This window comes from Candoia aspera, chromosome 2, assembly GCF_035149785.1.
Source record: "Candoia aspera isolate rCanAsp1 chromosome 2, rCanAsp1.hap2, whole genome shotgun sequence".
Taxonomy (NCBI): Eukaryota; Metazoa; Chordata; class Lepidosauria; order Squamata; family Boidae; genus Candoia; species Candoia aspera.
The window spans coordinates 238,539,826-238,554,913 of record NC_086154.1 but is presented as its reverse complement, the minus strand read 5'-3'; the positions used below and the strand labels follow the sequence as shown (position 1 = coordinate 238,554,913).

Below are 15,088 nucleotides of genomic sequence, written 5' to 3'. Positions count from 1 at the left end.
TTATTCTTTCAGTTTAATTGTATTTCAGTTAATCACATTCTAGTTTTCCAAGTATCTACAGATAATATAAATAGTAAACAGTGTATTTTGTTGTTTATTCGTTCGGTCGCCTCCGACTTTTCGTGACTTCATGGACCAGGCCACAGTGTATATTGCTATATAATTATGATTTCCATAAGCATTTTTTGTGTAAACTATTATTTTAATGTGAATTTCATATGTGTACTCATAAAAATATGACACCAAAAGGATAAATATCAGATACCTGTAAAATTTAAATGTCATTTTTTCATATTATATAGCAGTTGAAGAAACAGGAGGCGATTCTTGGAAATACAGTATTCGGGTAAGTATAATTTAACTGCAGACCTTTTTTTTAATATGAAAATTAACCAATCAAAACTTTCAAAGGACATGCTAAAATCCAAGTTCTGACAAAACCAGGAGAGTAGAGTTTTGTGTAGTCTAAAGACTGCAATGCCAACTGGGGGTTTTATTTGTTTACTTGATCCACAGCATGGGACCTCTTCATGGATGTTGATAGCTGTTCGAAGATTCTTTCAAACTTAAATAGACTCCTGCTTAGGAATTACTGTTGGAGTAATTGCTTCAGGCTAAGCAACAGTAAGATATAGTTTGTATGTGATGAGTGAAAGGTCCTCTGCGCAAACACCAAGTCATGTCTGACCCTTTGGGGGGACGCCGCTTTCATGATGTTTTCTTGGCAGACTATAGCAGGGTAGTTTGTATAGGAGTATCCAAAACAGTAATTTAACTGGGAATGTGAAGTAGTAGTAGCCTAAGCTGTGTTTAAACACATTTTCTTGTATGTCAGAACTCAGTTGTAAAAGTAGAGTTTGGTATACTGGACAGTGAAATGATGCTTCTGAAATGGTAAGTACTGTAATCTGAAGAAAATAACAAATGGAAGAGATAAAGGAATGGGAAAAACTAATACAGGGACAGAACAGTGTTGCAGACAGCAGTGCGTGCTCAGGGCAGCTGATAATGTAATTGGACAGATTCACTGATTATAATGTCTGTAAGTTACAGAGCGAACCACTCTGTGCATCAGTTTCATTCCTAGGAAGCAGCTCTCTTAGTGTTTCAAGCTGATTTCTTCACTGTTGTTTGCCTTTTATAATAAGCAATTTTAATTCATTTTCAGCCATGCACAGAAGTGCTTTTCATTGATATTTTTCATGAATATAATCAAACGCTCACTCCAGTTCTTCTAGAAATGGTTCATTCCCTACAAGGTATTTTTTTTAAACTTTGTTTCATAGTATACAATACTAGAATAGATAACTTTTATTGAGTAATATAAATATTTTTGCCAGATATTAAAGACAATTAAAACTTCACCAAAGATTGCAGAAAATAATATAATTCCAGGATATTCATCAGCTAATTATATGAACTTTTAACAGGGGATTCATTAGGTTTAGTTAAATTTTATTAACAAGATTAGGGCTGAGTTGAGAAGTTTGGTTTGGTTTTGCTAAATGAACTACTGAAATTCATTCGTTACCAGTATTTGTCCCAATGTGTTGAATTGTCCTGTCTGGTATTAACTGAAAGAACTCTTAAATGTCTAGTATGCAGTTTGTTGGGGCTTTTGCTATGCTAGAAACAGCACTAGAGAAGTTTGCCTAAGAATAGATTTGGTAACAAGTTCAGGTCAGCAACTTCCAATAGTATTGCCACCCTGATACAAGCTGTAATATTGTTCTTTTGTGTATCCTTGGAAGTTTTCTTATACAAGCAGAGATTTTATATTAAATGGAAACAATTCAAATTTTATATGTACAAGTAGTCCTCTCTTAACAATGGTAATTGGAACTGGCAACTCCGTTGCTAAGTGATGTCATAAAGCACAACGCCACATGACCACACCAACATGTAACAACCATTCCGGTTATCGTAGTTAAGCAAATCCCATGTGGTCGTTAGGTGTGATGTTACGTGATCGTCATTTGCAACCTCCTGCCGGCTTCCCCATTGACTTTGCTTATTGGAAGTTGGCAGTGCAGGTTGCAAAGGGTGATTGCGGGATGCTGTGACAGTTGTAATTGTGAGCCAGTTGCCAAGCCCCCAAATTGTGATGGCATGATTGTGGGGATGCTGAGGCAGCTGCAACTACGAGGACTGGTTATAAATATTCTTGTTCAGTGCCATCTTAACTTCGAACTGTCACTGAATGAGTGGTCATTAGATGAAGACTGCTTGTTTTTTGTAATAAAGCTTACTGAGCTTGCTTTCTCTCAGTTTGGCATTTTGAGCTTTTGAAAACAGAATTTGGAGCATCAGAAATAAGCAGGATATTGACAATTAGAATTGTATAAGAATATAGAAATAATGTGTTTTATTGATAAAATACAGTAAGAGGTTAATGTATTTTTATGCTTGTATCTATACTGAAGATAGTCGGAAGTCACTCCTTTTTCTATTTCTCTTTGTTTCTGCACTTTTAAGTTTGTTGTTCTTCTGTTCTTTCTTTCTTCAAGTCCTTTCTATTATATGTTTTACTTATAGTCTGAAATTTAATAAAATTTCTTATGTATATAAAAAAAGTAAGTAGGGTATATAATCAGCACTTAGTGATGTTTTTGTGCATATTTATCCCTAATTTTGTATGTATGTCTTCTTTCCTTGATCATGCCCTCAGCACAAAGTTTGACACCAGAGTAAAAAAGAGATCATAAATGTGATTTTTGTAGAGGAGATGATATAATGAGCTAGTCTTCAGAGTAGGGGTATGCTGTCACCCCTATAAGATGCAACTGTTCTAATACAACTATCATGCATTTAGTTAAAACCTAACGTGCTTTAGGAGGGCCAGAGTACAAGGCCCTGAATATAAGTTATTAGATCCTATGCAGAAATGGAAGGAATGGTGGTAATACTAGAAATAGGCACCCTTCAAATTTATGGATGTGAACAAGTAGAGCAGAATCAGGATGGTCTGAAGAGTAACTATACAAAACCTGCAAACAGCCAAGTGGGACTTTACTCCCCTCAAATCTAATGTGTACCAGATTCCCCCATATCTTTTAGGAACTGTAAAATAATTGGAATAAAAACAAGAATAAATATTGGATAAGCTATATATTGGAATCACTTCCTGAAGAACTTGTTATTCTCATGCTCTCCTGTTAAACATATTGTACCAATTTGGAGTGCCCCTGGTTTTTGCATGTTGATTAAGAAAACTCTTCCCTACCAACTGGCCAGTCTTCCCTGTTGTGAGGTATTCAGAATCATTGTTCAAGGGTTATTTCACTCTGTGAACTTAAGCCCAACCTTCCAATTCATAAAATAGTAGATGTCAAATGTTTGCTCTTGATGTAGGGCTGCATTCAGGCAGAACAGTCCTGACATACTTAACTTTGAGATCACCTGAACTGCTGCCAATTAATAACCACAAAGAAAAGGAACTGGTTATTAATCAGTAGCTCTAGTTCTTCAAGTGGTCATCTAGAAATATACAAAACCTTCACTCTTACCTGTACAGATGGTACTACTACTACCATTTTTTATAAGCGGTCAAAGAAACTGAAGAAAGTGATGAAAGCCACAGCAATGTCTTTCTGGGTTCTAGAACATTCTAAAGGAAGCACTGTTAAGGTACTGGTACTCATAAGTATAAATTCAAACGATAGAACTAATTTTTGAGAGAATGAAATATCTGAAGCCTGCATTTGTTTATGTATAAGCCATTGCATTATAGTGCTGATAATCGGTTACCATGCGTAAATAGGTATCTGCTTTCCCTTTTCAAGCAAATGCTTGCCCCTCATTATGGTTTCTTTCAATTTTGATAGGATTATAACTATCAAACAAATGCATATATCTCTACTTTCACTTGAAAACAATTTATTTCTTCATATATGCACTAATAGGCTGACTTTCTAACTCTTCTTTTTCCTTTACATACGTTTCTTTTACTTCAGGCCCCACCAACATGGATGATACTCATACTCTTCTGATTAAAGATGCTGGTAAATTCAGGTTTATTTTTTTAATCTTAAATTGACATGTCTGATGTTGCTTGTTCTCTAATGTCCTTTAATAAATGACAGTATAACATTCTCAGAAGTTTTGAAAACAATTATCAGAATAAACAGTGCAGGTAATTAACATAGAGTTTAAGAATTAAGGATCTGCACAGGAATGAAGAAAAAGTAATTATTCTGAACTTGTAGAACGGTTCTGCCTAGAACATGGTCTTGGGATGTTTCCAGGGACTGTTTTCCAACAGAACAAATTTGAAATCTTTTGAATGTTACATCATGGGAAACAAAATCCCTTCACTCATTTTATGTCCTGGGGTCAGAGAAATAGATGGTTTGATGCTAAAGCCAGCCTAGCACACAACCTACAGAAAAATTAGCCGGGGGGTATTTTTTAAGAAATACTGATAGCAGACAACAAAAGGAAAAGTTAAATGGAAATCCCAGTAGCATTGTTGCACTGTCTGACATGGACATGCACATTTTTGCATTTAACAGCTTCTCTAATAAATGGTCTCTATACACAGAGCATATACTACTACTACTAATAATAAATAATAACTGTGAATTCTACTCCGCAGCAAAGAATGTTGAAACAGCAGTAGTGGACTTTCCCTCACCTCCATCCCATGTCACTTTTCATCTAGCTCCAGTTAGTGACAGCAGGTAGAACAGGACAGTAATGCCTATTGCTTATGGGTTTACATACTCTCCAGATGTCCACAGATTGGGGGAACTAAAAAGAAAAAAACCAAACGCACTATCTTGGAATACACAAAGCAACATAGAGTGGATTGTTCCACTGTGTCCCAAGCTTGAAGTTTGTTTGTCTCCTTGGACTTGAAACAATTGAAACAGTCATTCTGAGCTTGCGGTGTTTTGCATATCCTATAGAGTTTTAGGAAGAATATTTTTGAAACTATGGAACTTTGAAGGAGCTTTTTAAAGGCTGTAAAGGAGCCTTTAAAACTTAAATTGAACTCAGAGGAATTATGATTAGACATGTATCAGACTACTGTGAAATTTTTAGATTGATAGACATGTAGATATGTATATGTAGAGAGAAATTTAAGTTTACTAGAAAGAGCTAGATAGTTTTTTTGTCTTTAGATATCCATGAGTGATGGATCTACTTACACTAGTGCTTCTATAGATAGATTTGGGGATACACACACACACAAACACACACCAGCCTATAGTAAACTATTACCTGTTAAATTGCTTAGTTGAAATTTTAGAAGATTGCTTGTTGGGCTCCCAAAGGCATCCCACAGTCTGTTACTTTGGGTGCAAAATAATGGACTAGATAAGCCTTTGATCTGGTCCAGCAGTGTCGTTTTTATGTTAGGACCCAAAGTGACAATTTTAATGATCTTACATAAATTAATGTGTTTGGTAAATTGCATTCCTTGTTGAATGGATACATTTAAAACATTTGAACATTTAAAAAAAAAAAAATGCCTACATTTAATTTTTCCTCCTTCAGTGTACAATGCAGTTGGACTAGCAGCATATGAACTCTTTGATAGTGTGGATTTTGATCAGTGGTTTAAAAGCCAGCTACTAGCAGAATTGCAAGTTATTCATAACAGGTATGTTCTATTTTAGTTGGCTGTGGATACAAATTCACTGTAATGCAGTTTTATGTTTTGGGAAAATCCTTTTCTCTGCATTCAATAAATTCAGAAATACTGTATGTACTATAGGTTATTGGCAAATACAAGATTATGCATGTGTTGAATTTTATGAAACGGTCATTTTTTTCCCTTCTTCTAGACTTGGAATCTGACGTAATTGCTGGCATTGCACTGGTCAACCTGCTGTTACTTCTTTTTATAGTCCTTCCACAATATACAATAGGCTACACAAAGCTTTGATAAAATTGGAAAATAAGGAATTGCTACAGTGGCACCACTACGTGTATAGGCTGTACTCTAGATGTTAACACCCTTTGGATTGCAGTAATGCAGGGCACTAAATATTTTGTATATTTTGAAACTTGCATTATATTGTAGATTACCTTAACATATAGTGGCAGCACCTAGCAACCATAGTTGACCTTGAAGCAAATGCTTATCAAATCCAGTCATATCATAGATATGTTTTGAATGGAAAAAAACTGTCAGCAAGAAAAAAAAGACTTTCTTCATGAAATCTATAGTCTTCCTACTGAGACTATAGCATCTGGAAGACTACTTTTCTCTACTCCCAATCAGAATTAAATTCATTGGAAATAATGAATATTTGGAACTGTGGTTCTCATAATTTCCAAATACACTGGTGATACAGAGATTACAAAAGAAATATTCATGTAATTGTCAACTAACTTTACTTACTGAATGTCTGTGTTACAGTAAAAGCCTTTTGTCTTTGAAATTACTGTCAGCACATTTTTATTTATTTTTATACCAAGTTGAAGTAATATTTGCAATATACTAACCCTGGATTCAGAGACTGTTTAAAAACTGTTCAGACTTTGAAGGTAAAAAGAGTAAAATTACTGAAAATGTTTTGATATTAACCCTTAAACAATTTTAGTAACCTTGACTTCAAAAAATAATTATTGCATTCATAGGTATAAACCAATACGGCGGCGAGTGATCTGGCTAATTGGACAATGGATTTCTGTGAAATTCAAGTCTGATTTGAGACCTATGTTGTATGAAGCAATCTGTAATTTGCTTCAAGATGAAGATTTAGTGGTATGTCTATTTATATATTTTTTTACAAATAGCTTTTATTTATCATATGCCTAGCCCTTCATGTTCAGTTTATTGATAATTGCTTCTTGTCACATTCTTTTATTAGGGATGTCTCAGTGGATTTTAAAACCTTCTTTATATAACTCAGAAAACCTGAAGTGCTTTTTTTCCCCCCCAATATCAGACCTAATTGAAGCTCTACTGCTAACAGTGTTCAGAAAGACATATCTATGCTAAGCCAATTAAAATAATCTGTTTTAATACCAAGCCAGAGGGGTGGTTTGATCTCAAAGTATAGCCAGGATTATACTGGTGGAATGGTCCTCCAATAAAACTATCCACAAGATAGTATACAGTGATGTGAAAAAGTAAGCGCACCCCATTGCAATTTTTGACTTTTCCAACCTATTTCAACATACAGATATTTGATCTTCATTTCAACAATATTGATAGGTAAATGGGATATAATATAACAAATATTATGCACCATTTACATTTTGTAGTGCATTTTGTAATTTAAATAAACATAAATGCAAATTTTGCATGTGGAAAAAAAGAAGTACATCCTTCATTTATCACTACCTCAAATGCCTAAAATTAGAATCAGGTGCAAATGAATAGAACATCATTAGAATCTGGGAGGAATCTGTCTTACTGAAACCTCAGTCATTTAGTTTGATTGGTTCTTTGTGGTTGAACTTTGTGGTATCACCATGCCTAGACTGAAAGATTCTGTGGCCTTCAGAAAGTTGATTATAGAATCTGGAAAGGGATTTTAAAAGATTGCGAAACAATTGGATATCGATCATTCCACTGTCTGGAAGATCATCTACAAGTGGAAGGGATTTCAAACAACTTCCAACTTGCCCAGGCCAGGCCATCCCAACAAGTTCACCCAAGAGCAGAATGCAAAGTGCTGAAAGAAGTCTCTAAAAACCCCAGAATTTCATCATGTGACTACAGGTAGCTCTCACCGCTATTGATATCAGAATGCATGAGAAAGAAGCTACATGAATTAGATCTACATGGGAGGTGTGTCAGGAAGAAACTTGTGCTGTTCAGAAAGAACATCAGGGTAAGACTAAAATTTGCTCGTGAACACCTAAGCGAAGAGGAGAACTTCTGGAACAATGTGCTCTGTACAGGTGAAGCAAAGATAAGAGTTATTTGCCCACAGTACCAGAAGACATGTTTGGCGAAAACTAAAGAGAGCATTTCACCAGAAGAACCTGACACAAACTGTAAAATGTGGTGGGAATGTTATGGTTTCGGCCTCCTTTGCTGCATCAGCACCTGGGCAGCTCACCATTATAGAACCCACTATGAATTCTTCATTGTACCAGAGGATTGTTGAGTATAATGTGAGGCCATCTGTCAGAAGTGGACCTTCCAACATGGCAGTGACCCTAAACATTCCAGTAAATCCACCAAGGAAAGGCTAGGGGAAAAAAAGAAATGAAGGGTTCTGGAATGGCTAAGTCAGACCTGGATGTAAATTCTACCAAAATGCTGTGAGGTGATTTGAAATTGGCTGTGCATGCAAGAAATCCCTCAAATATTGCATAGCTGAAAAAGTTCTGCATGGAGGAGTAGAAAAAACAACAACAAACCATCCCATGTGATGTCAGAGACTGGTAGGCAATTGTAAGAGATGCCTACTTGAGGATGTTTCTGCCGGAGGGGACAATACCAGATCATAGAGCCAAGGGTGCGCTTACTGTTTTCCACAGAACGAAATGGCATATCTGTTAATTTTTTGTTGAATAAAAGATTGCAAAGTCAATTTTTCTTAGCTTTTTTGTTCAGTCACATCACTCTTACCTTTATATACTGTTTGAATAAAGATAAAATATTGATACACACTTAAAGAAATTATATGAGTATACTTACTTTTTCACATGTACATGTAGTCCTCATTTAGTGACTGCCTCATTTAGCAACTATTCACAGTTATAACGGTAATGGAAAAGTAACTTTGCGACCAATCCTTGTATTTACATTCTTTGCAGGTCTGTAAAGCAAAGGAAAGCTCAAATAAGATTGTAAGCGTGGTCGCAGTTTCACTTAGCAATTGCCTTGCTTAACAACTGAGTTGCCAGTCCCAATTTTGGTCTCTAAACGACTACATTATGTAGTCCCACATTATGGTAGTTTAAACAGAATGTCATTGACTAAAACAAAATCTGTTTTTCCAGGTAGAGTTCATGAAAAGCACTCCTAACTATAAGACTTGTAACTCAATTGCAAGCCTTTGTCAAGTTTAGCTGGTTCCGTTTCTTGGAGCTCCTCTCTCTTACTTAAATTAGGATTCACCTTCTTTGCCCTGAATCCATATCATGCTAATTACGTTCCTCTTTGACTGTCAACATCTCGACATACAATTCAGTATGGATGTGCTGCAAAATACAGCAAACCTATCACAGGAAGCCTTCAGGGGGTCCACTTTGTATGATACCAAGGAAGTCTTTGATCAATAAAAATTGCTGTGGGTGACAGTGTGCAAATTCAGCTGCCATAATTGCCACAGAGTAACTCTGAAGATGTATTTTCACTAGTTACAAGTCATTTTTTAGGCTGTAGTTGTTGGTTCATCTATTCCATTGTTATAGTTTGTTAATGCACTCTGGGAAATTCTGGAGGGATTGTATTGATGGTCAAAGTCATCTTGTCATTCCAGGCACAGATCTTCACCATAACAACAAGTTATATCTGCTATAGAATCCTCCAAATATCACAGACAACCCTTAGACTATGTCCCTCTCCAGTTGGTCCCTCTCCAGTTGGACCACCATTCTTAATGGAGTTTATAGATAGCCTGAGGTCAATCTTAATCACATAATGAACCTGTTCATGACAATGGATTTGTTACCACTTCCTACTCACAAATCATTATTGCTTCTACTAGTAAAGAAATTAAGTCTGATGTCCTGCTTTGTGTCAGACTTGTTGTGGTTTGAGAAATGCTAATAGTTGCTATTGATGTCATTAGGTTCTAATCTATTTTAAATATGCTAGCCTCGGAATGAATACTGTAGTGCCCTAATTCCATTTCTCTGTCAAGATTCTTAGGACCTCCTGTTCTGTTTCTCTGTTAAGAGTCTCAGGATCATATTATGTCAGGAATCAGTTTGATGTAGATGAATTGGAATAGTTCTTGAAAAAATAGCTGAAAATAAGTGAGAAGCATCAGCTGAATTGGAGGAAGAAGCACAAAAGCCATTACTACTAAATCTGATAATGCTTGAGCAGGATGCCAACTGATCTCTGTCTAGCCTAGTGGTAGAAGAATCTGAAATGTCACTAAGTCCTTGAAAGCAAAGATATTTTTGTATTGAAAATCAAAGGCAGGGCTTTAGGATCCAATTTAGGAGAAAGTAGAAGGAACAGGATTTCCAAAATTATTCTAATTAGAAGCAGCTGGAGCTGGGGATAGTCGGAAGTGCCAGTTATAAATATGTCTTAAGATCTCACATTGCTGGAATACAGCACCAGTAAATTCTTTTTCCTTATAATCTATTACCTCAGCACAGGGAATTGGAATCTGTTCTGTGTTTACAATCCTGATAGATATCGTGGCTCCTGTTTTCACTCCAGCATCTTGGATCAAATATAACTTTTCTTCCCAGCATTATCAAAATATATTTACAGTTGTTTAGGCTGGGAAAACATGTGATGTAAAACTGAAATAGGAACCAAGTCCCAACAAAGATTTTGAAGTCATCAATTAATTTCTAATTGTGCCATAATGATTTAGGGAGTCTTCTATGCTATGCATGCATGTATGTGTGTATATATTTGGATTTTTTTGTCTGTGCATACTATCTCTACCTAAAAATCTATTCTGATTATTATGAAGTAAAATAAATGAAGTATAATTAAGTTTTCACCAGATTAATAGATAATTCTGACTGGCAGAGAGTTCAAATAGCAGGAAGAAAAGCCTTGTAGAAAGCTAGCATTTTTAATAAAAAAGGTAAGACATACCATCAGGCATATCAGTCTGAAGCGAACCAATATTGCAAAGAAAAATTTCTAGCATAGGCTCATTGCACAATATTAATTTTTTCTATCTCTTCTCAGTGAAAATATTGTCAATACCAAAGAAAGAAAATAAAGTTTGAATACACTTCCCCTTTCTCTTCAACTCTGAAAGCTATTCTCAAATCTTAATGTTATTGTATATCATACTGTATACAATTATATATTGTATCATTTCAGATCCTTTGCAAATAGGATAAATACATTTACTTATGAAGAGTTTCTACAAAGATGTTTACTTTATATAAAATATTTAAGGAAAAGTGTTCTACACAATTTTTGAAATAAAATTTTGAAAGTTAATCTTTAATTATATAAATCTGCTCTTCTCATGTTTATAATAAATCTCCCTCTTGTGAAATTTTCTGTTTACTAAAAAAGGAATATAAAAAGCTTCTGAGGGAGAAAAAGTAGAACTACTCATTAGTAAAATGGACTAAGATTCCAACAAGCATTAACAGATAAATTTAGCTGCGGTGCCAGTGATTTAAACTCCTTAGAGTCCTGGCTGAGATAATTTGGCAATGTATTCAGTGCTCCTTTTGGTGGTGATTCTGATCCCTACTCTGGTCCCCAGTTTTACAATAAGAAATCAAATAATTTCAAATCAATAATTTCTTAGTTGAAAAGTGGCAAAGCTCCAGGTAAAAATATGGTTTTGCCAGTTACTGAAAATAAATCCTCATTGATGGGCCTCTATGTTAGATATTAATGCCATTAATAACTCTCTCGCCCCTCAAAGAATGGCTTAATTCTGTCACTTTCTCCATACACAAGAAGGTGATAGCAAAATCATGTCAGCTATTGCCCAGTTATATTGTCAATAATTAGTAAACTGTATGCCCAATTCTTATACCATAAACATTCAGATTGGATGTATTCAGAGAATATCTTGGCTTCTGAACAAGCAGGATTTAGATCAGAATATTCAAGGGCTATCAACGCACAATTTTGCACCATTTAGCTGAAAAATACTTCAGCCCTACCAAAGGTGTCCTTTATGTGACATTTATTGATCTAAGGATAATCTTCAACTGAATTCTTTATGAGAAACTGTGGAGAAAATTAGTTGCCTTCTCTGAGCAAGGAAATTAGTTGTCTTCTTACATTAATATACTACAGTGCAGATTAACCAACCTCATTCCTATTGTTAGGTCAAACAGCTATATTCTTGCCCCCTTCAATTTCTATATAAATGACATCATTACAGCCCTTTCTAAACCAAAATTTCACCCCCCAACACTTGCCCATCATCCTATTTCAATTCTTTTGTAAGCAGATGACATTTTATCCACAACCCAAGTGGGCCTGCAAAGGTGACTAACTTTTTAGTGTCCTACTGTTCTAGGGAATTTCTTGAAATCAGTTACTCAAAAATTAGTTCTGGTTTTCTCTAGAATGCCCTTTAAGTCCCATATTAAATAGAATTTAACAAAAGACCAGTTGATCAGGTTAAGGACTTCAAGTACCTAGGAATCCACTTCAAACCCATCACCTGCTGGAATAGCTAATTGAGCTTTCTATTAGAGCTCATAGTTTCTAATGCAATCTTAAAATATGCTAATCGTCATGGAAGTAATTATGTTCTTGCAGCAATAAAACTGTATAAAGCAAAGGTTCTGGGCTTGTTATATAGTGCACAGCTCTGTTTATAAGGATACCCCTGCTTTAGAAGCTGTTCAGTTGTAAGTTTCTGAAAGGCATATTTCTTTTCCTTGACCTTCAAATGCCTTTGTTCAGCTAGAGCTTGGCTGCAATTTTCTTGAGGCCTGCCTGAGACTTTGCTGTCTCAGATTTTAGTTGTAAGAAATTTGGGGGGATGAGTCTTTGATTCATCTCACCCTACTGGATGGGTTTTCCTCATCCCTGGGGAGGCAAATTGATTCTGATCTGGCATATTGTGGCAATATCGTCACTTGACCTAGTTAAAGTCTTAATGAAACTTACGCAAAGGATTTGGGATTTAGATCTACAAAGTGAGAATGCCAAAATCATCCATTCCTATTATGGCACAATTGCAGGTTCTCCATGGATGATTTCTGGCTACCTTTATAACATTCTGCATATACCACATAGATTATTTATCTTGGCTTGAATTGGCACACTACCTATTACGGAGACTATTGGCAAATATACAAGCCTCCTGTACAACAATCATATATGTGTCTGCTCAGTTACAGATATTAAGTCAGTAATCTATGTATTGTTACACTGACTGTTGTACCACCCATTTCATCTGGCAGTCATAAGCCTAATTGTCAAAAATTTTAATTGTCTCTCTGATCAAGAAAGTACAGTCTTCCTTCTGCAAGACCTAAACTTGGACAAGCACTATAAAGGTTGCCAAGTTTCCAGGAATAGCTATGGCTTGCAGAAGCTGGCTGATATTCTCTCCTCATTTTTAATTGTTTCATGTTTGGTTTTTCTGCATTTTAAAATTTATACTTATGTTTCATTGGTCTGGGACTGTGAATAAATTATTTTTATTTGTAAGCTGTTCTTTAGCATCAGCTTAAGTAGAAAGGTTGAAATATACATGTTTATTTTAAAATTATTTTATAAACACTCTGGGCAACACATGTTCTGATTCAGTTATTTTCATTCAGGTCCGTATTGAGACAGCAACAACATTGAAACTTGATATCCTTTTCCTTATTTAAATCATTATGATATAATAGAATAGCTGAAATTGATTGGATTGTGCTTGGGTTTTGTTTTTGTTTTTGTTTTAATCACTAGATACATAGTTCAGTTTTTCTTAACTCAGTTTTACCTGTGGATGACTTTGAGTTTAGGACTGACCAGTTCTTACCAGTAAGTATTTTATCTGTTTGGGCAAGTAAATATTTCATTTGAAAGGTAGGAATATATTTAACCGTAAAAGTTAACACAGTGATAGTTCATATGACACCTATGAAAAGCAAGGAATACAAAAGCAAAGAAGGTAATGTAATTTGGAAAACAATCTGTTTTTAGGGCATAGTTAAAATTTAACAGTGCTTTTTTAAAAAATAAGTTAAAAATGAGTATTTAACATTCTGCAAGCTATTTACAATACTTCCTAGTCCTTCAGTGAACAATCCAATTATTCTCCAAAGCATGCTCTTCTGCACATGATTAACTTGCAGCAAACTGCACTAATTTATTATTACTATGTAATTATAATGAAATCTTACCAAAATTGTGATTTGGACTATTTAAAAGTCTATTGTCCTCAGGTTTATGCTTCTTAGAGTTGCTAATTTCTATCTTACCAATTCATAACATAAACATGTTTTATAGTAATGTGTTGTATTTCTGATAGGTGATGCTGTATACTTAATGGTTATCATTTCAGACATCTTAAAACTGAGTATGAGGAAGGATGGTTAGAAGAAAAGGCAGGAGGGATAGAGAATAAAAAGGAGAAAAACTAATTTGGAATCTTGAAATAGGAAAAGACTGGGTATGAATCCTAGTAATCCTTAATAATTTATAGGATTAGATTCTAGGCAAGGATAGACCCTATATTTCAGATATAAAATTTACTCTAGTCAAATATTTTAGATCTGTAACTGAAACATTTTTTTACTTTTTTCTTATAGTTCCTGGAATCTATGTTTACCTTGCTCTTTAAACTTCTTCAAGAAGTTAGAGAATGTGATACAAAGATGCATGTCCTCCATGTTCTCTCTTGTGTAATTGAAAGAGTCAATATGCAGGTAAATTGTATAAAGTTCATTTTCCCTCACTTCTTAATTCATATAAGACTTTAAAAAAACTGAAATCAGAGAACATTTCTTTGAACATGTTGAACTACAAATTCTTTTAGTTTGTTGAATTTTTTAAAATTTAAAAAAAATGTTCTCCAGCCACTAAAGTTCTGTAGCTAATCCACCAAGTGTTAGGAACCTTTTCATAGTTATCACTTCTGTTCCCTTTCCTGAATAAGTAAACAAAAGGTGCTATATCAAGCAGTTTGAGGTTCAGAATTTATTTTGATTACATTAATGTTAATACCTATTTTGGTTTGTGTGTGCTTTCCTTAATAAAATAGTGTGCCATTTGATCTTTATTTAATCTGCCTGTTTTATAAAATCCCTAAGGTAATAAGAGACTAAAAATAAAATAAAATAAAAATAAAATTCCTTAAGAATGTATCAGCAAAATAGGAAAACTTAGGGAAGCCAATAGAGAAAATATAATTTAATAGCCACACTACATTAAAACTATCAAAATGTCCTAAAGGATATTCTTGTTTGGGATGAAAACTGGTATTTGAGTAAATGGGATGTTCATGGGATAGAGTTCCACAGACTGAATTTTCATTGCTTCCGTAAGCTCTGGTGAAACATA

The 15,088-nt window shown here is 34.8% G+C and overlaps 1 protein-coding gene across 1 annotated transcript in view; it reads left to right on the top strand.

Moving 5' to 3' along the window:
- IPO11 (importin 11) overlaps nt 1-15,088 on the top strand; it is an 89,719-nt gene that overhangs the window by 27,423 nt on the left and 47,208 nt on the right. The window contains exons 12-19 of the mRNA XM_063295607.1: nt 303-346; nt 1,169-1,259; nt 3,954-4,001; nt 5,500-5,605; nt 6,589-6,715; nt 13,360-13,393; nt 13,527-13,567; nt 14,338-14,454. Coding sequence (XP_063151677.1) covers nt 303-346; nt 1,169-1,259; nt 3,954-4,001; nt 5,500-5,605; nt 6,589-6,715; nt 13,360-13,393; nt 13,527-13,567; nt 14,338-14,454 — 608 coding nt within the window. The remainder of the gene's footprint in view (nt 1-302; nt 347-1,168; nt 1,260-3,953; nt 4,002-5,499; nt 5,606-6,588; nt 6,716-13,359; nt 13,394-13,526; nt 13,568-14,337; nt 14,455-15,088) is intronic.